Source organism: Mytilus californianus, unplaced genomic scaffold, assembly GCF_021869535.1.
Source record: "Mytilus californianus isolate M0D057914Y unplaced genomic scaffold, xbMytCali1.0.p SCAF_1, whole genome shotgun sequence".
Lineage (NCBI taxonomy): Eukaryota > Metazoa > Mollusca > Bivalvia > Mytilida > Mytilidae > Mytilus > Mytilus californianus.
The window spans coordinates 121,048,163-121,074,584 of NW_026262581.1; the positions used below are offsets into that span (position 1 = coordinate 121,048,163).

Here is a 26,422-nt window from a genome sequence, read left to right on the forward strand (position 1 = left end):
GCATTTAGCAAGGCGTTTTGCAAGGAAAAGCCATTTTTCCCGATAAATATGTCGTCGAGATTCAAACCTAATGAGGGCGACTGGATCTGCAATGATACCAAGTATATAATTTCATGCATATGTATGGTGATTTTAATGATGCTGCAAAACATATATAGCATCCTATACTGTAGTCTGTAGTGTCTAAGCACAGTCATACCGTAATATTTTGATAAATTATTTTGTAGTTTAATAGTAATACTAATTTGGACTTACTCCTGGTCAACATAATTTTTTCTTTTAATTTAACCAGAAAATTAAGTAATAATTAGTAGATGATACAGCTTGTGTAAGAAGTAGAAGCGAGCCATTTTATACCATTTTATACCATTGCCATTTCCTACCATCAACAAAGACCATTTCATACGATTAACAACAGCAAAATTGACGATTTAATATTGCCAATGTACATTTGTTTCTGGTTTATCAACAAATTTAAAGTTAAGCCAAAATTAATTTGGACATAGATGGCTTTCCTTGGCAGCATGGGTGTCAAACATAATTAATGATTGTTACCTCAGCCCTAGGTAAAGTGTGAGACGGGTCTCACTAATTAGCGACAAGAAGCGACAAGAAAGCTTATTTAGCGACAAGAAAATAAATTTAGCGTTAAGATATCTAAATAATGATTATTTGAAACAAATAGATATAGAAACATGCATTAAAATGTGTGTGGTTTTATTTTAAATATACGAGAATTTTCATTATTTCATGATACCAGAGACATATATGTCTCTAATGATACTGAGCGAAGAAAATAATGTTCTAGAAAGAGTTTTTCAAGGATAATATGTTTAAATAGATATATTTACAGTTTACTGTATAAATGAATAAATCGATAATACGTAGAGTCGGCATGGTTGATATATCAAAGGTTCAAACCAAATTATCAGATAATCTAATCTTTATTTATTTCACTAAAAAGGTCCATATATATAATATATATATAGGATGGGACATGGGATTGTTACAAATGTTCAGATTGATACATACATTAATATAATGTAATAAAATATTTTTTCTAAAAATTCATTAAAATACTATATTGAACGTAGTGGTACTAAATCTAACAAACATGATTGAAACTTTATAAAACAGCAAATAATCAACTGCAATTAATTGAAATATTCCTATTTTTTTAGCTCACCTGGCCCGAAGGGCCAAGTGAGCTTTTCTCATCACTTGTCGTCCGTCGTCGGCGTTAACTTTTTACATTTTGAACTTCTTCTAGAGAACCACTGAATGGAATGAAACCAAACATGACATGAATGTTCCTTATGAGGTGCTGACCAAGTGTTGTTACTTTGTAGCCGATCCATCATCCAAGATGGCCGCCAGTGGGGGACTTAGTTTAACATAGGACCCTATGGGAAATGCATACAAATGACTTCTTTTAGAGAACCACTGAATGGAATGAAACCAAACATGGCATGAATGTTCCTTATGAGGTGCTCACCAAGTGTTGTTACTTTGTAGCCGATCCATCATCCAAGATGGCCGCCAGCGGGGGACTTAGTTTAACATAGGACCCTATGGGAAATGCATACAAATGACTTCTTTTAGAGAACCACTGAATGGAATAAAACCAAACATGGCATGAATGTTCCTTATGAGGTGCTGACCATGTGTTGTTACTTTGTAGCCGATCCATCATCCAAGATGGCCGCCATCGGGGAACTTAGTTTAACATAGGACCCTATGGGAAATATATACAAATGTCTTCTTTTAGAGAACCACTGAATGGAATGAAACCAAACATGGCATGAATGTTCCTTATGAGGTGCTGACCAAGTGTTGTTACTTTGTAGCCAATCCATCATCCAAGATGGCCGCCAGCGGGGGACTTAGTTTAACATAGGACCCTATGGGAAATACATAAAAATGTCTTCTTTTAGAGAACCACTGAATGGAATGGAACCAAACATGGCATGAATGTTCCTTATGAGATGCTGACCAAGTGTTGTTACTTTGCAGTCGGTCCATCATCCAAGATGGCCGCCAGCAGGGGACTCAGTTTAACATAGGACCCTATGGGAAATACATACAAATGTCTTCTTTTAGAGAACCACTGAATGGAATGAAACCAAACATGGCATGAATGTCCCTTATGAGGTGCTGACCAAGTGTTGTTACTTTGTAGCCGATCCATCATCCAAGATGGCCGCCAGCGGGGGACTTAGTTTAACATAGGATCCTATGGGAAATACATACAAATGTTTTCTTTTAGAGAACCACTGAATGGAAAGAAACCAAACATGGCATGAATGTTCCTTATGAGGTGCTGACCAAGTGTTGTTACTTTGCAGTCGGTCCATCATCAAAGATGGCCGACAGCAGGGGACTTAGTTTAACAAAGGACCTAAGGGAAATACATACAAATGTCTTCTTTTAGCGAACCACTGAATGGAATGAAACCAAACATGGCATGAATGTTCCTTATGGGTTGCTGACCAAGTGTTGTTACTTTGCAGTCGATCCATCATCCAAGATGGCCGCTAGGGGGGGGGGGGCTTAGTTTAACATAGGACCCTATGGGAAATACATACAAATGTCTTCTTTTAGAGTACCACTGAATGGAATGAAACCAAACATGGCATGAATGTTCCTTATGAAGTGCTGACCAAGTGTTGCTACTTTGTTGTCGATTTACTGTTCAAGATGGCCACCAGGATATTTTATTAAATAACGGGACCAATATTAATCAAAATTTGGCCTCAATCATTATTTGGGTATCTGTTATGATTTTTATCTATCTTTACATGATTTCTAAAACCAAAGTAGAGTCAGGTGAGCGACACAGGCTCTTGAGAGCCTCTAGTTTTAATAGTATTTAAACTTTTTTGTCGCTAAATTTGTCTTCTTGTTGCTTCTTGACGCTTCTTGTCGCTTCTTGTCGCTAATTAGTGAGACCTCTGCTCGCCAAAGTCGTGAAAGAAATGTTGGCAAGCACTGATGCTTTGGAATTTGCCAAGATGTAGAATTGAAGTGATCTGGCAGTTTCCTAGCTTTAAATTGTTGAATTTAAAGTCAGTTAAACTAATTGTTATGTGTAGTATAACCAGAGACATATAGTACAAGAGATTCGCAACTCGGCGAACTAACGTATATTTTCGTGGCCACTAATAAATCCTCGCGCAATCTACTTTGGTAATTAAAAGTTCTCAAAGTAATGATGAATGTTCTAACAACCTCTGTTATGAAACCGACTCGGCTTTCAGTGTAATAAATAACATAATCAAATTATATAACCTGGGTTTGTATCAAACTGAGACTATTATACTAATATATTATGTCCCAGTATAAACTTGCTATTATTTTAATTTATGTGTTTATTAATCTTTAATCATGGTCGGCTTTGTATTCTTGATATTAAATAATAATATATGATTCTTGATTAATTATATTGTAAAATTGAGAATGTGTTTATAATTATTTGATACTTTCATATGGCTTTAATTGAGTTGTTTTTATGATTGTAGGTAAAATTATGGTTTCTTAGTGTTTTAGTTTGATAGTTTCATAACGGGCTTGCATTGAGTTTTTCTGTTATTGTTCGCAAATTTATGGATTCTACACGTTCTAAATGTGTATTTCAGATAAATATTTAATTCTAAATGGCAATAAATTTCTAATTTGAATATAAACGTGTCAGAGACGTAATTTCGCAATGTGACATGTATTAGGTGTGAATTATTTGTTAACCAGGTAAATCACAACATGTTCTAATGACTGAGTTTAAATTGACACCTTGTAAGCAGGAAGTTGAATGGTTACTTACTACACCCAGGAGGCCAGAATCTTTGAAAACAATTAATATTTTTCAATGGGAAATAAAAAAAAACACTAACTTTTTTAATTAGGATCGTATAAAAAACGAGGTTTTATTAAATGGGAAAGGGGGGCTTATATATATCGTAAAAACACTTATCTCTATGAAAAAAATTTTGCAGACCAAAATAAAATAAATCTTGCAACTAAACAAAAAAAGAAAAATTGTCTGACAGAAAATAACATGACAAAAGATGATTAAAAAAAAATGTTTCTTTCATTATTAATTTGCCATTTAATAAATACCATCACCCATAACGAATGTGGATTGCAAACAGTCTGATGAATCATCTTGTTAACATTGACCAGAGACTGCATGGACTAAGAGATCATTAGAATATTAGAATTCATATAAATAATTGGCAGCCATACATTTTTACTTCAAATTGACACCAAATACTTGGCTTTCTTAAATGACTATATACCGGTAATTCAAAATCAGTACCAAAAAACGAATCTGTGAACATAACAGATAATGTATAGACCTTTTCTATGGGCTTTCTGCCAATAAGACTTAATATACATGTAAGCCCAAAGGTATAATAGCTTTTCAACTAGCCTGATATTCATAAATTCTGAAGAAGACCATCCAAACAAAATATTTTCTATACGGTCCAATGTACATGCATATAATTACTCTTAGGCTGAACCAAATAATATGTTTTCAAGAATGATGATGATGAATGGCTGGCTAGATTAAATGCATTAATCAGGACAAGAACTTGTTAATGTGATATAAATATGAACCCTGATTTGTACTAAACTGACAATCTGTGCCAGTTCACGCCCGCAGATAGACTTGTTACACTAACCGGACACACTATTCAGACTAACAGCCAACAAGTCTTTGCTCTTACTACTAAATGTTGCATGCTTAGAAGAGAAGCAGCAAATTTAATATAGATTTTAAAGTCTTTAGCCTGACCACACTAAGGATTAAACCAACGACCACAGTACCTTTTATACGACTGCAAAACATTTTTGGTTATGGTACCAACAGTTAAGGAATAAGGGGCCAAAAATAAGCATTTTTGTAACTTCCAGACAATAACTTGTGTGTTAGTGTATGGATCTCTCTGACATTGTACCACAAGGTTCCATATCACAAAGGGAATGCTGGGATTGATTTTGGCGGTAATTGCCTCAAAATTTTAGGAATTAGGGGCCAAAAAAGGGGCAAAAAACAAGCATTTTTCTAGTTTCATGACAATAACTTGTGTGTAAGTGTATGAAATTGTACTACAAGGTTCCATATCACAAAGGGAAAGCTGGAGTTGAGTTTGGGGTAATTGCCCAAAACATTTAGGAATAAGGGGTTAAAAATAAGCATTTTTCTAGTTTCCAGACAATAACTTGTGTTCAAGTGTATGGATCTCTCTGAAATTGTACTGCAAGGTACCATACCCCCAAAAAAAAAAAAATTCAATGGGCCATTTTTAGAGTTAATGGGCAATTTGTCAAATGAATGGGCAACAAAAAAATATCAAAAGTGTATGTCTCAGCAAAGAGCATGAAGAGGTACTAACCTGTATGATTCTAATTGATATTGTTCCTGTGCTTTTGTAGTTTTGAGTGAACAAATGTTAATTTATATTTAGTTCATGGTGATTTATGTGACTAAGACCTGGGACTAGTATAATAGTCCCAGCTAAGACTGACATCATATATATATGTGTTCATGATACTTAACCTCACTCAGAAATTGACACTTTATGACTTATAATAAAAACTATAGAACTGAACAACATATGACCAAGACCAACACCACTTCAATGAACATGAATCAAGATTAAGGAAATGCTGAAATCAAGATTGTACTGGTTTTAAATGTTGTGCAGCCTAATGCCATGGTATTTTTCTTTCCAGCTTTTTGGCAAGATTTGCTGTACATTTTGCTGCCATCATACAATAATCAGGGCCATAACTTCTCCCAAACAGGGTGATATTTATGAGAATCTTTATTTACTGTTTTAATACTAGTACCTTCACCAGTACAGTCTCCTTGTTTATTTTTCAAGTTCCTTTGACATTAAATTTGGGTCTTCGTCAACTGACATACTTTGTCCGAAGTTCTGTATTTGAGGACGTTTCAGGCATTTCCTCAGCATTTTTTTTTTATTATTATTTTTATCGCAATCAATGGCCATGCAAAACAACAATTCATTGCTTCTTTGGAGGCATGTTTACAAAATTTATAAACGAACCAAAGACCAAAAAATTGACAAGAACAATGAAGCGCCTTTTATGGAGACAAGTACGATATTTTAAAAAAGGCCCTTGGGTTTTTCGATCAAAATTATAGCAAGTTTACTTTAAAGATTATAATTTGAGAAAATTTCTCATCTGTACTAGCCAACTTTCACAGAATAAACGTTGTTTACTTTGAAAATTTGATCATGGTTTGGGGTTCAGATATGCCGCAAGTTGCTATTGTTAACTGTTAACATGAAGCAAAACACCTTCGACGGCCCAAAAATGTAGGTGGTGCTCCTGTCATTGGAGCAAAGCACAACCTTGTTTTGTACACAAAAATGGCGACACGGAAATACTTTTTATGATATCTAAATGTTGATACAAGCGAAAATAATGTGCGCCACATTGGGGCTGACATTTGTCACTCTTAGCACCATTTTTGGTCAAAATGCGCAAATTGCGCTAGACCTTCCCGATCACTAAAGGTTAGCAACTATAGGTCACCGTATGGCCTTCAACAATGAGCAAAACCCATACCGCATAGCAAGCTATAAAAGCCCTTAAAACGACAAGTGTAAAACAATTCACATTAAGAAACTAAAAGCCTGATTTATGTACAGATCAGGTAATGATTATGTTTATACTGTGTCACAAGTGATTGAGTTTGTGCATTAAGGGCCTTTTTGGACCACAAAGTGATGGACTTATAAAAAATTAGGGATGTCAATGAGTACTTGAGTATTCGGGTATCGCTCGGTAGTACCGAGTATCGAATACCAAAACAATTCTTGACTAATCAGTTTCCTGTTAGAATATTGCTGTCTTTTATATATAAAATTGATCTTCTCGAGAACCTCTTTCGAAAAATTAAATAGGCATCACTGATTAATCATACTAGTAAATAAAATACATTTTGTTTCGAATGCTTGTGCTAAATTTCCATTTAAAATGCCTCCGAAAATACATGGGCTATACCAAGGCCAACACTTTAAACTAAACATGTCTTAGACATTCCGTCACATAGGTACCATCAGAGCAAATATTTTCTTCTGCAAGACTGTTTTTACAAAGTTGCAAAACCGACTGACCCCAATAATAGTTGACAAAATAATTATTCCAAATAAAACAAATTCATTGCATCCTCTGGTGACCCTCAGTTAATAGATAAACTTCTAATCCTTACGCCTTTGTAAATATTAGATGTGTTTTCTTAACGATTACCAAATACTATTGTTTGATATGGTTTTTCCTTATTATTATTTTTGAATAGGTGTCCATTAAATTATATTTATTAGATTATTGTTTTTAAATTAAGTAGTACTTGTAGGTAATGAGCTATTAATTATGGTGTGTAATTCCTTGTCCCAGATACTTATGTAGATGGTTTTTCGTCCATTGAACAACTGTTACAAACCACAGAATGTAAAATACATATTTTTGTGTTTCCATGTTGTAGAAATATTCCCAAGCGAGTCCTCGAGTATTGCTCAATAAAACCAACTAGTACTTGATTAGTAAATGTTCACCGAGTTGACATCCCTACAAAAAATATAAGAATTTGAGTAATAATGCTTGATAGAATTACCTACATTTTTGTAACATGATAGAAAAAATATACATGTTATCATTTGAAATATTTTTTCTTTGTTTAATGCTTTGGTCAAATTAAAAAAAAAAATACTTTAGACCAGAAACAAATTTGAAAGTCCTTGTCTGATGTATGGTGATGGAACAGGTTTAAAAAGTTATTGTAGAATCTTATCTTTTGTTGTTAAGGGTCAATATTTCATATGTTGACCTATATAAAGGTACAAATGTATACCTTGCTGTGGTATTTAATTGTTTGTTTGTCAATTATTTTGTCAATATTCCTAATAGCGCTGACATATATATGGTTTTCTTTTGCTGAAAAAAAGGTTTTCTTAACTACTTGTTAATGAAACTTAAAGTTATATATAATGTATACCAGTATATGTAACTGCAATATCTATCTTACAGGTGTGGCAATGTCAACTTTTCTAGAAGAACTCAGTGTAACAAATGTGGTAAAGGTAATTTATAATTTTTACTAACTTTTCATTGACTGATATAGTTTGGTATACAGTTGTCCATCCATCTGCATTTTTAGCTTTTCTCATCAGTTGCATGGCATTGTATGTCGTCGTCTGTTAACTTTTACAAAAATCTTCACCTCTGAAACTACGGGACCAAATCTAACCAAACTAATATAAGACACAAGCATCATTTGGATATTTAGTTGACCTATGACCCCACCTGTCAACCAACATGGCTGACATGGCTAAAAATAGAATATGGGGTAAAATGCAAGTTTCATCTGTTATCTTGAAAACCACTATGAACGGATAAAATCTGATACAAAATGCTCAGATCTACGTTTTGTTTTTTCAAATCAAAACTTTCAGACAACTTCCTATAGGAATTATTGCCCTTAAATGACAAATTTTACCAATGTTTTGTGTTTTTGACTTATATCTTAAAAATAGATGAAAACTTAAATGAGCAAAAATGATCAGCAAGGCACGATCTACAAAATTGTTAGTATGACTGAAATCTTACAACGACTCATTATAGGAGTTATTGGCCTTTAATGACATTTTTATGGCCCTGCCACGGCGGAGGGTGTATCAAGTTTTACACTTCGTCTGTACTTCTCAAAATAAGTTTCCGTCTTTTAACTTTAGTTTGCCTCAATCAAATGTAATAAAACTTGTACACAATGCTTGTTACCACCAAAATTAGATCAAGATCGATTTTGAGTGGTGTCACTATCGCTGTTCTCAAGTTATGTCCCTTTATAAATGGAAAAATTGCTAAACTTGCCGTTTCCGCACCTTAACTTTAGTTTGCCTCAACCAAATGTTATGAAATTATGAATGCTTGTTACCACCAAACACAGATCAAATTTGAATTTTGGTGGCGTCACTTTAGCTGTCCTCGAGTTATGTCCTTTTTGTCAAGCCTTCGACTTTTCGGCCGCGTCCACAAATATTCACTCTGTGGTTAAAGTTTTTGAAATTTTAATAACTTTCTTAAACTATCCTGGATTTCTACCAAACTTGGACAGAAGCTTGTTTATGATCATAAGATAATATCCAAAAGTAAATTTTGTAAAAAAAAAAAATCCATTTTTTCCGTATTTTACTTATAAATGGACTTAGTTTTTCTGCCAGTTAACATTACATTCACTCTGTGGTTAAAGTTTTTGAAATTTTAATAACTTTCTTAAACTATCCTGGATTTCTACCAAACTTGGACAGAAGCTTGTTTATGATTAAAAGCTAGTATCTAGAAGGAAATTTTGTTAAAATATTGTTCCATTTTTTCTGTATTTTACTTATAAATGGACTTAGTTTTTCTTCCAGTTAACATTACATACAGTCTGCAGTTTAAGTTTTTAAAACATTTATTAGATTCATAAACTATCCTGGATTTTTACCAAAATTGGACAGAAGCTACTTACAATTAAATGATAGTATAGAGAGGAATATTTTGATTAATTTTTTTCCTCATTTTTGTTGAGCCTGCGATTAACAGCAAAAGTAGGCGAGACACTGGGTTCCGCGGAACCCTTACGAATTTTATAAATTGAAAAATTGCTGAATTTGCCATATATTTACAAGTGACACATTCTTCTTTTATTTACCAACTTTTTTTGATTTTTAGTCCCCTACCGACAAAGTGGAAGGGGACTTTAGGTTTGCACTCTGTCTGTTTGTCTGTCTGTCCATCCGTCAGTCCGGCAAATCCGTTTTCCACACTTTTTTAAACTTTGCGGTCGTATATTGGTATGACGTTGGCGTCGTCGTCCGAAGACACATTGGTTTTCGCACTCTTACTTTAGTTTAAGTAAGTGGATCTATATGAAATTTTACCATAAGGTTCAATACCACAAAAGGAAAGTTGGGATTGATTTTGGGGGTTATGGTACCATCAGTTAAGGAATTAGGGGCCAAAAATAAGCATTGATTTTGGGGGTAATAGCCTTAAAAAAATTAGGAATTAGGGACCAAAAAAGGGGCAAAAAACAAGCATTTTCTAGTTTCATGACAATAACTTGTGTGTAAGTGTATGGATCTTTCTGAAATTGTACTACAAGGTTCCATTTCACAAAGGGAAAGCTGGAATTGAGTTTGGGGGTAATTGCCCAAAACGTTTAGGAATAAGGGGCCAAAAAGCGGCCAAAAATAAGCATTTTTCTAGTTTCCAGACAATAACTTGTGTTCAAGTGTATGGATCTCTCTGAAATTGTACTGCAAGGTACCATACCACAAAGTTAAAGGGAAGGCTGGGATTGATTTTGGGGGTAATTGCTTCAAAAAATTTTTTCTTTAAAATTTTCCATTTTAAATTGGTTATTTCTGATTTATATATAAAGCAAATAATAATGATTTGGTTTGAATAGGTAAATTAAAAATTTTTAAGTTCTTAGACCACATTCATTCTGTGTCAGAAACCTGTGCTGTGTCAAATATTTAATCACAATCCAAATTCAGAGCTGTATCAAGCTTAAATGTTGTGTCCATACTTGCCCCAACTGTTCAGGGTTCGACCGCTGTGGTCGTATCAAGCTGCGCCCAGCGGAGCATTTCATTTGTTCATGCTTGAAGATATTGATTTGATATTTGGTGTATTGTTTTATCATGACAAGTTACAGATCAAGTTCGAATTTTGTTCCAGTCTGATAATTTTGTGCAGAGTTATGTTCCTTGGACTTGGAAAATTCACTCAAATAATCAGTTTTCCACACTTTTTTTCGTCACTCTTGAAGATATTGATTTGAAAATTGGTATATAGTTTTATCATGACAAGTTACAGATCAAGAACGAATTATGTTCTGGTCTGATGATTTTGTACAGAGTTATGGTCCTTGGACTTAAAAAACTCACTCAAATAATCAGTTTTCCACACTTTTTTTCGTCATTCTTGAAGATGTTGATTTGAAAATTGGTATATAGTTTTATCATGACAAGTTACAGATCAAGAACGAATTATGTTCTGGTCTGATGATTTTGTGCAGAGTTATGGTCCTTGGACTTAGAAAATTCACTCAAATAATCAGTTTTTCACACTTTTTTTCGTCATGCTTGAAGATATTGACTTGATATTTGTTATATAGTTTACACCATGCAAAGTTTTAGATCAAGTTAGCATTTTGTTCCAGTACAATGAATTCTTAACCGGTAGGGGACTATGTATTGCCATGCAATACTCTCAGAATGCTTGTTAATTCTTTCTTTTCTTATTACAGAAAAGAAAGATGGATTGATTTTTAAGAAAGGAGGAACAGAAATAGGAAAAGGATTGGCAGAAAAAAGTAAAGGTTTATTTAGTGCTGATGACTGGCAGTGTAAAAGGTAAAAAGAATAGTGCTCATATACAAGTGATTTATCAGTGTTGATTGTGTATATGCTATAAAGGAGAAAGTGTATTTGGGACTTATTTGGTTCAGCAAATTCACCATAAAATAAAGAATTGTGTAATACCATTACTAATCACACTGTTTTAATTTTTTTCTTAATATATTATCATGTACAATGTAAGCACTCTGACTCCCTTGGTTGTTAACTAAAATTTTTGTTCAGCAACCCCTTTCTTTCTCGACATTTTTGTAAAGTTTACATTTTAAGATTGCTTTTAGTACACATATTTTGAAATTTTTATTAGTCCCCTATCGACGAAGTCGAAGGGGACTTTAGGTTTGCACTCCATCTGTCTGTCTGTCTGTCCGTCCGTCTGTCCATCTGTCAGTCCGGCAAATCAGCTTTCCACACTTTTTTTCTTCGTTCTTGAAGATATTGATTTGATATTTGGCATATAGTTTTATCATGACAAGTTATAGATCAAGTTCGAATTTTGTTCCGGTCTGATGATTTAGTCCAGAGTTATCATGGTCCATATCTAATGTTAGAGTACTACATTTTGTATGTTAAACCATATTTCTGTACAAAGAGAGATAACTCATTTTTTTAAAGACATTCTTTGGTTAATTGTTTGAAGTGTTTTTATTTTGTATAAACTAATTTTCTGAATGCTATATACATAAAAAAAAAAATTGTGAAATCTTTTAATTAGATAATAATAAATTTTTATTAAGGTATATTTTTCATTACATTACATTGTGTATAGATAAAAGTTGTTGACATTTTATAGATAAGTTACAAATCTATATTAGTTTGTGACAAATGAAAGAAAAAATATTTGGAACTATTAATTATATTTGATTATAACTTGAAAATAAATATACATTGTATTACATCATATCTAATTTTAGAGAACTATTAATCACATCTAATGCTAGAGTGTTTTCCACACTTTTTTTCATCATGTTTGAAGATATTGATTGATAATTGGTATATAGTTTTATCATGACAAGTTACAGATCAAGTTCAAATTTTTGTTTCTGTCTGATAATTTTGTGCAGAGTTACATATGTATGGTCCTTGGACTTGAAAAATTCACTCATATAATCAGTTTTCCACACAGTTTTTAGTCATGCTTGAAGATATTGACTTGATATTTTCTTTTTGTTCACACCATGACAAGTTAGCATTTTTTTCCAGTATAATGAATTTTTACCCGGTAGGGGACTATGTATTGCCGTGCAATACTCTCAGAATGCTTGTTGTTTCTCATATATTTTTCATACATTTAATGTTGACTTCACAAATTTTGAAACCACTTAAATTAAAATTCTATGTTGCCTTCTTGGTGGGTTCAATAGCCCAGTAAATGGCTATTTTGCCTTGGGATTTGAAATGTCAATTGTATTTTGATTGTTATGAGTGTTTCAAGTGGCTTTAACATATATCCTTACATTTGATATGAAAAATCCAGACATTGTGCACCTACTGTATAACAGGTTTTTTTCGTGGGTGTAAAATTTTACGATTTAGGGGCAACAAAGTATACCAAAAATTTTGGCAGTTTATATTTTGGCGGATTCTCAATTGCCAACTAATATTTTGGTGGATACTGAAATGGTTGCAGTAAAAAAAATAAATCAAACAAGTGTCTATTGTAATGATTAAATAATTTTTCTGCCTGATTGACGTGTTATTTATTGATTATATTCTGATACAGTTAATCAATAGAATGTGGTAACTTATATATTTGTCACAGATGTATAAGCTACTTGTAAATGTTGCAGTTGATTAGTTACGAAATTGACCTGACCTTTGATGTACTTATTGAGTTATAAAAGTATCAAGAGTGAACTTTCAACTCTCATATAATTTGACACTAATTGATAATGGTAAAATACCTGACAGAGTACCTTATTTGACACTAATTAATAAGTGTATATAGTTTAGATAGAACTCAAGACTCATTTTATAAAGTACATGTATGTACAATGCCTTTTGACATTTATGTTGTTAAAACTAACATTTACCGTTATCGACCTGCCTACAGGAAAAATAGAGATCTTTGACAGAATGCTTTACCTATTCGGAAGTACAGAACAGAATTTATTTTCACGATTTTCATTTAACCGCCAAAATAAGCGAAAATTAACACCCAGCAAAAATAACCCGCTATACAGTATTTTGTTTTTTATTGGAATTACATTATGTTTTTATGGGATTTTCCATCGCAAATCTTCCATTTTACCAGAGGCTCAGTGTAACATTTTGTGAACATAGCTAGCAGTACTCGTAACTCATATTAATTTTGTGTATTTTATATGTTATTCAATGAAAAAGTTATCATTTATGAAAAGAGTTGTGTTTGTGACTTTCAGCAAATATCATTTACAATGAAAAGTATGGGCCAAAAAGATCACGAATATATTTTATTCTAGATATTATAAGGATGAAGATAAATTATTGTCAAGCTTATTTTTATGCCCCCGCCGTAGCGGAGGGGGCATTAAGTTTTACCCTTGTCTGTCCGTCCGTACGTCCCAAAGTTGGTTTCCCTTCTCTAACTTCAGTTTGCCTCAACCAAATGTTATGAAACTTATACACAATGCTTATTATCCCAAAACACAGATCAAGTTTGAATTTTGGTGGCGTCACTTTCTAGAGTAATTATATGCCCATTTACAAATGGAAAAATTGCTGAATTTTTCGTTTCTGTTCTCTAACATAAGTTTGCCTCAACCAAATGTTATGGAACTTATACACAATGCTTATTACCACAAAATACAGATCAAGTTTGAATTTTGATGGTGTCACTTTAACCGTTCTAGAGTTATTATATGCCCATTTACAAATTGAAAAATTGCTGAATTTTTCGTTTCTGTTCTCTAACAATAGTTTGCCTCAACCAAATGTTATGAAACTTATACACAATGCTTATTAACACAAAACACAGATCAAGTTTGAATTTTGGTGGTGTCACTTTTACTGTTCTAGAGTTATGCCCCTTTAGAAACGGAAAAATTGCTGAATTTTTCGTTTCCGTTCTCTAACTTAAGTTTGCCTCAAACAAATGTTATGAAACTTATACACAATACTTATTACCACAAAACACAGATCAAGTACAAATTTGGGTACTGTCACTTTACCGTTCTTCAGTTATGTCCCTTTATAACTTTATATGATATGCAAGCGGGGGCATCATCTGGACACATTCCCCATTTATTTACTGTGAAGTTGCAATTGTTGATTCTCCGAGAAGTCATTTCACAAACATAAATATTCATATTAAATATGCTTAAGCAAATATATACTTTTGCAAAACAATGCAAACTGATCAAAATGTATCATTCCCTATTTTGTAGTTGTGGGAATGTAAACTGGGCCAGAAGAATGACATGTAATTTGTGTAATGCTCCTAAGTATGGGAAAACTGAGCAAAGAACAGGTATGTCAAATTTGTTTTGGTTTCCAATTTTATTTAGAAAAGTTAGACATTTTGAAAAACTTTATTTATAAACGAAAATATTATACATGAAGACACAGTTCTGTGTGTCTTACCGTAAGTTGGTTGAACATCAGTTTTGTGTATTGTCCATCCATAAAAATGTCTTGCAACCTTCTTTTATTTATTTTTTTACTAAAACATTTATAAGTATTTATCTATGCACACTTAGATTTATCAATTACATTGACAATATGTATGATTTCACAATATTTGGTTCACGTCATGTGTTTTACAGCAAAAGATGTTCATTGTTTTTTTGTTTTGTTTTCTTTCTTATGTAGTTTGCATTTGGTACCTCTTGCTTTATTTTTTATCTGATTTTTAGGGTTCTCCATAGCACATATATTACATGGACTTAACCATATCTTCAAATACAGACAATTGGTGGAAGGCATTTTGTATCTGTGATTACTCTGAAATATGTAACTAGATTTTCAGATGTGGAGCTGAGGATTACAGTTTTGAAATATGCAATGATGGTTTAAGACAATTCAATGTGTTAATTTAATGATTGTGTTTTGCAGGATTTGGAGGAGGTTATATGGAAAGGGACGAAGTTGTTGAATATGTACACCGGGATGTTGAAGAAGATGATGCTTTAGTTGATGAGGTTATTTCTGTTTTTATTTCACAATTCAGTATTTGTTTTATCTATGAGATTGTAGTTTGTGTTTTTTTTTTTAATAATTCTTATTTTTATGTTAACAATGATAAATACATAGATTTTATCTTTTTTAGCTCCCCTGGCCTAAAGGGCAAGTGTGAGCTTTTGCCATCATTGAGGTCTGTAGTCCTTTAACTTTTGAATAGATCATCTCCTCTGAAACTACTGGGCCAAATTTAACCAAACTTTGAAAAAATCATCAACAGTGTATCTAGTTTAAAAAAGTGTTTGATGAAGCCGCCTTCCACCAAACATGGTCATCATGGCTAAAAATAGAACATAGGGGTAAAATACAGTTTTTGTCATTTATCTTGAAAACTATAATAGATGGATAGAATCTTTAAAATGACAAAAATGATCAGCAAGACAAGAAAGTATCTGATCAGTTATTTTAAGATATCTATACATATTTGCACATTTAGTCCATTTGAATACATTGTGAAGGTTCACTTAATGAATTTTTTTTTATCTAGTTTGGTAGAAAGAAAAAGAAATTTAGAAATTCTACTGAAACAAAGGTAATTGAACCAGAACCAAAGCATGAAGAAAATGAGGAGCAAGAGGAGGAGGAGGAAGAAGAGGATGATGACGATGATGAGGATGTATCTAAATACCAGCTAGATTCTGATGAGGTTAGATTTCTAGTGTGTTAAGGATGTTTGCTACTCTAGTTTTTGACTTTTTGTCAGATATTTGGAATCCTTGAGTTTTATCCATATAGTGCCAATAAGAATTTTGCCCGCTAATCCCTTTTCTTTTCATAATTTTATTACATATAGTTTAAAAATCCACTTTTCGAAAATCTTATAAAATCCTTGTTATTTTTTCATAGTTTTTGAAAGAGAAAATGTGCCAATGTTAAATGTATAACAAAAATCTAGAGAAAATTTTATCCTGCCAAATTTTCAATTAATTATATATATATATCTCAAAATCAAAAGGACAAAGACCTTTTATTTTTTCTGCTTTTTAAGTTCTGTTATTTATATACTATCAATTTATAACAGTCTTTTCAAAAGCTTGTTATTTTGAAACAGAGGAGGAAACATCCTTGATAAAAAATAATTGTTTATATCTATTTGACAAAGGTTATATATTAGTTTTCATAATTAGTTGTAGATGAGTATAAACTTTCAACAGAAACATCGAAAATAGGCAGATTTCAATTTATTTTAAGGAAAAGGAAACATGTAAAAACTAGATGTGTCGTAACGATTGGCCCCACTTGCAAAAAAAGCTTGAAGTTATTTTTAGGAGTGGAAATTTGAGAGTGAAAGTCCGTATAACTATTATTTTCACGAAATTTTAAAGTCCAAAGCCCATAATTTTGGAAAAAATCAGAAGAGCAGAACCAAACGTAAACTTGATCTGTAACTCGTCAAAGTTGACTTACAAACTCAAAATCAGCTCAATAAGTGAAGGCATTTACCATTTCCATTCTCAATTTTATTTAGAAAAAAAGTCTGTATAACAGTTCGTTGCGGAATGACAGAATGACGGAATGACGTATTAATGACAGAATGTTGGAATGACGGATAAGGGTAAAACTATGTGGCCCGGACCACTTTATGGCAGGGCGATAAAAATATTTTAATATTATTATTGTTGTAACAAATAACCTATCTTACTTGTATATGAAGTGAGTCGAACTGTGCACGCCTATACCTAGATTTGCTTGAAATCCAGAAGATTTTGTCAATTTTCATTATGATATCCCATTTTTGTCGAGCCTTTGACTTTAGTCGAAAAAGCGAGACATAGTGATCCTACATTCCGTCTGCGTCGTCGTCGTTGTCGTCGGCGGCGTCCACAAATATTCACTCTGTGGTTAAAGTTTTTGAAATTTTAATAACTTTCTTAAACTATCCTGGATTTCTACCAAACTTGGACGGAAGCTTGTTTATGATCATAAGATAGTATCCAGAAGTTAATTTTGTAAAAATAAAATTCCATTTTTTCCGTATTTTACTTATAAATGGACTTAGTTTTTCTGCCGGGAAATATTACATTCACTCTGTGGTTAAAGTTTTTAAAATTTTAATAACTTTCTTAAACTATCCTGGGTTTCTACCAAACTTGGACAGAAGCTTGTTTATGATCATAAGATAGTATCCAGAAGTAAATTTTGTAAAAAAAAAAATCTATTTTTTCCTTATTTTACTTTTAAATGGACTTAGATTTTCTGCCAGGAAACAACACATTCACTCTGTGGTTAAAGTTTTTAAAATTTTAATAACTTTCTTATACTATTTTGGATTTGTACCAATCTTGGACAGAAGCTTGTTTATGATCAAATGCTAGTATCTAGAAGGAAATTTTTGTTTTCTTCCAGTTAACATTACATTCAGTCTGCAGTTAAAGTTTTTAAACATTTATTAGATTCATAAACTATCCTGGATTTTTAACAAACTTGGACAGAAGCTTCTTACAATCAAAAGATAGTATCAAGAGGAATATCTTTATTGATTTACTTCCTCATTTTTGTTGAGCCTGCGATTAACAGAAAAAGTAGGTGAGACACTGGGTTCCGCGGAACCCTTACGAATTTTTGGTATATTTTGTGTGTTAATTGTTCTATTTCACTTTCTCACATGTTTATTCATCAAATTGATACTATTCATCTTAAAAATAAAGGACTTTATATTGAGGGCTAAAAAGGGCCCTTACAGCAGTTACATCTGACAGCTTATTTTATAATTTACTGGTCCCACAACCCCAGGAACTCCCAAAGAAATGTGTCTCAGACTGGCTTTTATTCTGAAAATGTGTTTTGGATTTGAATTTTGGATAAAAATATAACTTTAAAAGATATTATCTTTCAGAAGTTCCACATGTTAAAACCTACTAGAGTTATAGGCATCTTTTTCATTGAATACCCACATGTTTATTAGAGTTGTATGTCTGAATATGTATGCATGTGCTGATCTCACCCCCCCCCCCCCCCCCCCCCCCTCCAAAAAAGCAACTGAGATAAAATACTACAAAAACAATTCCAATTTCATTTAGAACTGAAAAACCTTACTAGTAAGAACACAGAGCATCAGTTATTCTTACAATGTTCAAATGTATACAAAACTGCAAATACACTTCAAGTACCAATATGTAATTTTGATTTGTAAATCATACAATTATACCTTCTACCTTTTTGCATTCACCTTGCCCATCCTTTTTTCTGTCAGTTCTTTCAACAAACATTTCTGTCACATTTTCTTAGGTACTACTGATCAGAATCACTTCATATTTGCTAATCAGCTTAACAGTGATGAGTTATGTATGATCATTTTTCAGATCCGTCAGACTACTATCTGTTTGCAGATACATTGAATTTTCCATTATGTTGAATGAACAGAAAATTTTTCATTACACATATTTCCAGTACTAGTAAACAGAACTAACGAACGGAATGATTACATAAGAATCTACAGCTTGGCAGTGTCAGACTTCTTGTTTTCTGATAATTTGAATTATGAGTGAGGTTATACTTAGCACAGTAACATGTGCATTCTTATGATGCAATTAGATTTTATAGTAAAAACTGAATTTTCCCCTTTTTAATTAATGCAGGATGATGATGATGGTGGTGATGCAAGCAAATATGACCTCCAAGGAAGTTCTGATGAAGATGGCAAGAAAAGTAAATCATCATCAAGATCATCATCAAGGTCATCTAGATCTAAATCACACTCATCATCAAGATCAAGCTCATCGTCTTCCTCTTCATCAAGGTCAAGGTCCAGATCAAGATCATCATCTTGGTCAAAAAGAAAAAGAAGTGGGAAGTCCAGGTCAAGGTAACAGTAGGGTTACATTGGTAAAGGTTAAAAGGTCATTATCAATTTACGTAATATTAATGTATGTGATCTATATGTATATCAAATGATTCACAGGTAAGTAAAAAAAATACACAAGACCTTAGTGTAAACAATATTTCAGATATTTAAATCCTGTATTAACTTACAAGTACCCTGGAACTGTAAATTCAGAAATTATTGGGATGTTTTTATTAATGTGAGTAAGGCAACAGCTTGATTATCGCAATAATAAGGACTCATCCTGAAATCATAAGAATTAATCTTGCATTTTTGCCTTTTTTCAAAAAAATATCACAATAATAAATGCATGCAATAAATTCTAAATACAGTACTTGTGTCTAATTGACAAATTCACTAGTATGACTGACATTTCAATTAGCACTTTACACCAGTTAACTCACCATTACAAGTTCCAAAAGTTCTCTTTTTAGGATTATAGTTGAAGTAAAAACTCCAGTTGTCTTTAATCTTATTCAAGCAGATAGTATCTTTGGAGAATATTAAATAAAATTTAAATATAATTCTATTTAAGACTTAAATTTAACATATTAAGAGATGTTACTAGCCTGTTCCTTTTATGTCCATTCGTAATACTGTAAACCAACAAATTTTCGTGAGCGATTTATTTTTGCAACTTTCGCGAGTAGAAAAATAACGTGAATATAAATCGTCACGAACATGTAAAACTTGGATCTTTCCTTATTTAACAAGATAAAGTAAATTTGAAAGTTATGAAATTAAATCACTGCGAAATGGCCTGGAAGGCACTTAAAGCGAAATAAAGTAACCGCGAAAATAAGTTGGTTTACAGTATATTTATACATAGTGCATATACCGTTACAATAGGTTTAGATATTTTTTTTAAATGAGTTGAATATTTCATTGTTTTAAATTTTTTTCTCCCTCAGGTCAGGATCACCCAGTCCTAAAACACGAAAACGGTCAAGATCAAGATCATCTTCATCTGAGAAAAGAAAATCTGGATCAAGGCGGTAGAGGTTTGGTGATAAAATGTGTCTTTTGAAAGGACACATGTTCAGCTGAATTAATTTTCTTCAGACAAATATGTTTATTTTATAATAATTCTGAGTTAATCGCAATGATTTAAATACATTTGAGAAAATATGAAGTTTTAGATAAAATATGTCATTTCAAAAAATAACAACAAAACCAAAATGAAAATTATTGATCAACAAAATAATGACAGAAGACCAAAGATCGACAAAATAAATCTTAAAAAACCCAGAGGATGAACACAAATGGTAGATAAATAGTTCCTGTATATATTATGGACACAAAAAAGAGAAGAGATTGACTTATATTACAATTCAGTTTTCTTGGTAAGCTGGCATAAAAGTTCTGAAAATGGATTTTATAAGTAAAAAATGTTCATGCTACACACTTGAGTTTCAGAAGTACAAAAATGTACAAGGTCAGTACTGTAGCAGTTTACACTTTGAAAGTTTAAATTTTAAAATAATTATGTGAAGTAGTTTTAAGCACACCACCTTTTACTAAGAAGTGCCTATTTTCAACTAAAGTACATTTATAGATGACAAGAGAAAATCGTTATAATGATTATTTTCCATAAGATTAGGAAATTTGATATTTGTTTGTAAGGAATTTTTTTTTTCTTTTTTAGATAGTATGGAAGTTAGCAGCTCAAAATTGAAAGAACCAGTGACATTAGTAGAGAAAAATATCAAAGAAAGCTTTGTTGTCTTATTGTTGAAATGACCAGTAATAGGTTTAAAACGACATTGGCCATTTTAATATGCAATAATGTTATCATTTTCCTCCATACTACTTAAAACAAAACAGTATGCTTTACTTGTGTGAGTTTTTATGGTGTTTATAACCAGCTTTAAGTATCTTGTTTAGTAGGAGCAATATTGCCTAGACACAGATTTGAAAATATCTTTCTAATTTGTAAACTTTTATTTATGACTAAAAAGTTCTTATATCTAAGGTCTTTTAAATGCAGCCTAAAGTTTCTAAATGAAGAAAAATGATAAAACAGTTAAATATCTAGATATGCTGACCATATGATTTCATAATCACTTATTAAAGTGAATGTTTTCATTTTTATGCGTAGCTGGAAAACTTTCAACAAATGTCTGTGCTAATTCTAATATAATTCTAGCATTGACAACTTGTGAATGAAAAATGCTTATCAGAAAAAACCTTTGCATCCTTTATCTCATTGTTAAGATTACAGTTCATGGTTTGATTTGATACATGTGTATTTACAAAATGTATGCATGTATTTTTCCTTTAAGGGAAGGGTCTTCAATCAATTAATTTCAATGGGTTATTTTAAAACTTTTACTACGTTTGAGATAAAAATTAAATCAAATTGAAAAAAACAAGTAAAACAGCTTTAAGTGAATTGGTATGTACACTTTGACATGGTATTGATGAAATCAGAATTTTGGTCATAATATGATTTTCTTGTGAAGCAGTTTTTTTTTTACATTATATTGTATATTATATATCATTGTATTGAGCATACCTTCAGATTGCTAAGTTATTATTTGAATAATGTGTAATAAGATTAATTCATACAGAAATTCATGAAATCAAAACCTAACCAGAATTTTAAAAAAGATCGTCTATCCAGAAAGAAACAGTGTAAGAATGTCTTAATTTTGAAAATTTAAAAATAAAAAAGATTTTTTTTTATTGTTTTAAAATAAAATAAGATGCTTTTTGTCTCGCCTTGACGGAGTCAAAAAGCGAGACATAAGTATGCTATTTCCGGCGTCAGCGTCAACAATGTATTAGTTTGAGATTAGGTCTAGTTCATGGTGAACCACTAGTGGTAGGTCAATGATATTTGGTATGCAGTTGTATTAGCATTGGCACATCTCATTACCATGGAGATTATTTGGCCCCGCCCCCTCAGTCAAGGTCTATTGACTTTGAAACTTTTCATAGTTTACATGTATTAGTTTGTGATTAGGTCAATTTATGGGGAACCACTAGTGGTAGGTCAATGATATTTGGTATGCAGTTGTATAAGCATTGGCATATCTCATTTCCATGGAGATTATTTGGCTCCGCCCCCTAAGTCATGGTCTATATACTTTGAAAATTTTGCTTAGTTTACATGTATTAGTTTGTGATTAGATCAGTTTAAGATGAACTGCTAATGTTAAGTCAATGATATTTTGTATGCAAATGTATTGGCATTTGCAAGTATCGTTTCCATGGAGATTATATAGCCCCACCCCTGATCATGGTTCATTGACTTTGAAACTTTTACATAGTTTACAAGTTAATGTTTGTGTTTAGGATTGTTTAAAGGGAACGACTTATGGTATTTGGTATGCAGTTGTATTAGCATTGGCACATCTCATTCCATGGAGATTGTTTAGCCATGGACCTTCAGTCATGGTTCATCGACTTTGAATATTTGCATAACTTACATGTTAAAGTATTGCTATTTTAATTTCAACATTTGCATTATCAAAATTACAAAAAGGCGAGACATATCTCTGTGATAACAGTTTATGTAAAGTTAGCTTAGTGGATTTTTCTCCTTGCGATTTCCTTTTTCTTAATTTTTCTTTTTTTAAACATAATTAAAAGTAAGTTTCCTGCTTCGGGGAGTCAAGGGACTTATCATGTTGAATATGATCAGTGTTTTTATTTGTGAGATGAGAAATTCTGAGTATTTTTACTGTTAAATCTAGATAGAAGCAAACTAGATGTTTCAGGACCATCAGAAGGCAACTGACATTATCCTAAATTTAAGTCAAAGGGTTGTAATTTTTTGAATAATTAATTTAACTTTTACTTTAATAATCTTTGTCCCTGAAAATGAAAATAACAATTACATATATAAAAGAGTAAGCTATAAAGGCCCATCATTTTAGGGAATAAGTTGTTACCAAAAAGTACCTCTCAAAATACAAGACATGATAAACTTTAAGTATACATGATTTAGTGAAAGGAAAATGTGCTCAGGCACTCCCATTGACTTTCAAATTTGTTACAGTCCTAATGACAAATGAATGAGTTGGAAATATAATAAAATTTTCAAAATAAATATATGAGTATATTTGTTCAGTAATTTTGTTATATGACATTATTGTCAGTCTAATTAATGACTGTTTTAATATATATTTTTGTTGCATTTGTTTAATGAGTGACATTTTTACCAGTAATATATAGACATTTATAGATTAGTGATATATAGCATATATATGTTAAGTAACTGATCTAGTTTGATATTAGAGTAAGTGGATGTTTTGGTCAGCCTGTTCACCAAGTGTCCATTCCTAGAAAATGGTTCATGACAAATAACTTAGCTCAGGGGATACAGAACTATAGCTCACTTGAATAATTTTGCATTTTTTAGTCTGAAGAAAAGAATGGTTCAAGGAACTGTTCTTTTATTGCTGTATTTCACTAAGTACCATTTTTTGTTGAACATTGTAATTTATTAAAAGGTATGGAATTGTCAAAATGCATTTCCTCTAACATCTCTGAAGTAAGATTGTTTTTGTTATTGGATTGAAGCTGTTTTGTTAAAGAAAGAATGTATTTAGTCTTAAATAATTTGTGGTTTTAATTTTAACATGAAAGTACATTTGGGCTCTTTTTTTCTGGCATTTTAAATTTTTAGAATAAGGTTTTGGTACTGTCAGAAGGTATGTATTGAAAAGGATTGTTTTGATAGCAAGTTATGTAAAAAAAAAATGGTAAGTATTATTTGAATAAAAGGAGGTGGTATTGGGCTACATCGATGACAACACTTAGCAACAAAACCAAACCAAAAGAGACATCTGGAGGTCAATATATGTTCTTCAATGACTAGTGACCATACCCTTTGTCAATCTCTGATTCACCCTTTTTTATAAGCAAGTTTATAAATTTTATGAGCAGATTTTGATGACATCTTTTTAGTATTCTACATAAATTTATTTTTGGTCAGTGTTGAGTTATTTCTGTTGCTGTAAAGGCATAATACCACAAATGGTTGGTTAGCCAGAAAGGAATATTTTTCAATTGGCCCAGGGGTCAGCTTTTAAATGAAACTTTTATTTGAATAAATGAGTTAAAAAGTAGGATTAAATATTCAATTAATTAATTTCCATGTGGACATCACAATCATGGTGTTACAATATTTCTATCAGAAAACTGAGCATTATTTAGTTTTCACATGTAAGGACTCTAAGTTGTTTTAATCTATTAATATTATACAACAGTAAGACCAGTATCCAGTCAGGGGTACTACTTAAACAAGTGATTTCAGAATCACTTCCTCGAGTGATTTTGGCTGTGAAATATTAAAAATTTTCACACAGACTTTTTAAAATCACTGAAACAAGTAATTTTAGAAGTTAAAATGTAATCACTTTAATAAGTGTTTATAACATTTTCTTGATATTTTTCCCACAAGCTTGATTTTTTTATTGGTAAAAAGACAACAATTCCTTTGAAAAAACAACTATGTACATGCAGAAATTGTCTTTTGCTTGATAAGCCTGACACTTTTACAGTTTTTTTAAAATATGCAAAAACTGGAATAGTTTGTAGATCAGGTCATAACCTTGAAGTAGATCATTCTAACTCTAAAGAAAACCAATCAGGTTACCTAATATTGTTGATCTTTGTCTGATAGTAAGAGTAGTTAATGAATTTTTGATTACAGAAAAATTCCCAAGGGTACTTTTAAAAGCTTTAGCGCACTAACTTCCTGCCCAAGCGCACTGGTGAAATTAATATACAAAGAAAAAGGGATAATTGGTTTATGTAGGAAAATTATAGAAAAGATTGTGAAAATATGGAAAATCAATGAAATTAGCATTTGAAGATCAAAGAAAACACTAAAATCACTTAAATAGGTGATAACTGAATTTATCAAATCACTGAAATAAGTGATGATGAAATCACTTGTTTAAGTAGCACCCCTGACTGATATCAGTAGAATACTGTTCAGGTCAGCCACTATTCGCCGGTTCATACAACTGTAATATATTTGTATGATGCTACTGGTAAGTAACTGGATCCCAGTCTGCAGTGATACCTTTGTATGATGCTATTGGTAAGTTACTGTAACCCAATATGCAATACCGGTAGTTGTGTATGATGCTATTTGTAAGTGACATCCCAGTCTGCGATAATACTTGTGTGTGATGCTATTGGTAAGTGACTGTATCCTAGTCTGACAATGTTGACTAGGTGATTTAGTTGTCTGCACATTTTGTTGTTGCTTAATTTTGCATGCATTGATGAATTTGTCAATCATTAATGAAATAGTTGTATTTTTACATGTGCCAGAATAAATAACTATGTATTTAGACAATAATAATCAAATAAACTATTTGGAACTAAATCTGTTTTGGAATGCTTTGTAGTGAGGTTTCAGATTCTCTTTAGCAATCATAACCAGAATTCTACCCAAATATTTTCAAAGTTAGGTGCAAGAAAAATAGATTGAATTAAATATTGTTCATTTGAATACTACATTTGTAGATGCCCACATGGTAATACACCAAAAATATTTCTACAAGTTCAATATTTGGCTGTGACTCTTGACCTAGTGATTTTATACAATTGCTTTTGTACTGTAGCATCATAATTTTTCTCTTCTGATATCAAAATTTTACAGGAACCCGTGTGATATATATTTATGATGGATAAATAGCAAAAAGTGTATAGAAACCCAATTTTACATGATCATAATGTGGTGCCATAAGACTATAAGAATAAGTTAAACTTGACATTTCAAAATGAGGAGTTTGAATATAATTGTCAAAAAGACCAACACTTTTAGTCCTACATTGGTATACTAAAGAAGATGTGGTATGATTGCTAATGAGACAACTCTCAACCAGAGACCAAATGACTTAGTATTAGCAACTATAGGCCACCATACCGCCTTCAACAATGAGCAATACTCATACCACACAGCAAGCTATAAAAAGCCCCGAAATCACAAAAAGTCTTAGAAAACATGGTTTTTATTGTCTTGCCTGCTTGAGTGTCATTA

At 32.0% G+C, this 26,422-nt stretch overlaps 1 protein-coding gene across 4 annotated transcripts; it reads left to right on the forward strand.

Annotated features, from left to right (window-relative positions):
• On the forward strand, positions 1-25,765 carry LOC127732703 (zinc finger Ran-binding domain-containing protein 2-like). 4 transcript variants are annotated; one of them, XR_007996406.1, is made up of 9 exons: positions 1-101; positions 8,059-8,111; positions 11,330-11,435; positions 14,804-14,886; positions 15,471-15,556; positions 16,084-16,242; positions 19,175-19,435; positions 20,331-20,420; positions 21,065-25,765. XR_007996406.1 is itself a non-coding variant. In XM_052241884.1 (9 exons), the coding sequence occupies exons 1-8, from the start codon at positions 49-51 to the stop codon at positions 20,416-20,418; spliced, it is 855 nt and encodes a 284-aa protein (XP_052097844.1). In that variant the 5' UTR covers positions 1-48; the 3' UTR covers positions 20,419-20,420; positions 21,065-25,765. The 4 variants fall into 4 exon arrangements, 2 of the variants coding, with proteins under 2 accessions (XP_052097844.1, XP_052097855.1); XR_007996405.1 differs by having other exon boundaries at positions 19,175-19,401; positions 20,331-20,762; XM_052241884.1 differs by having other exon boundaries at positions 19,175-19,401.
• Positions 25,766-26,422: the final 657 nt, after the last annotated feature.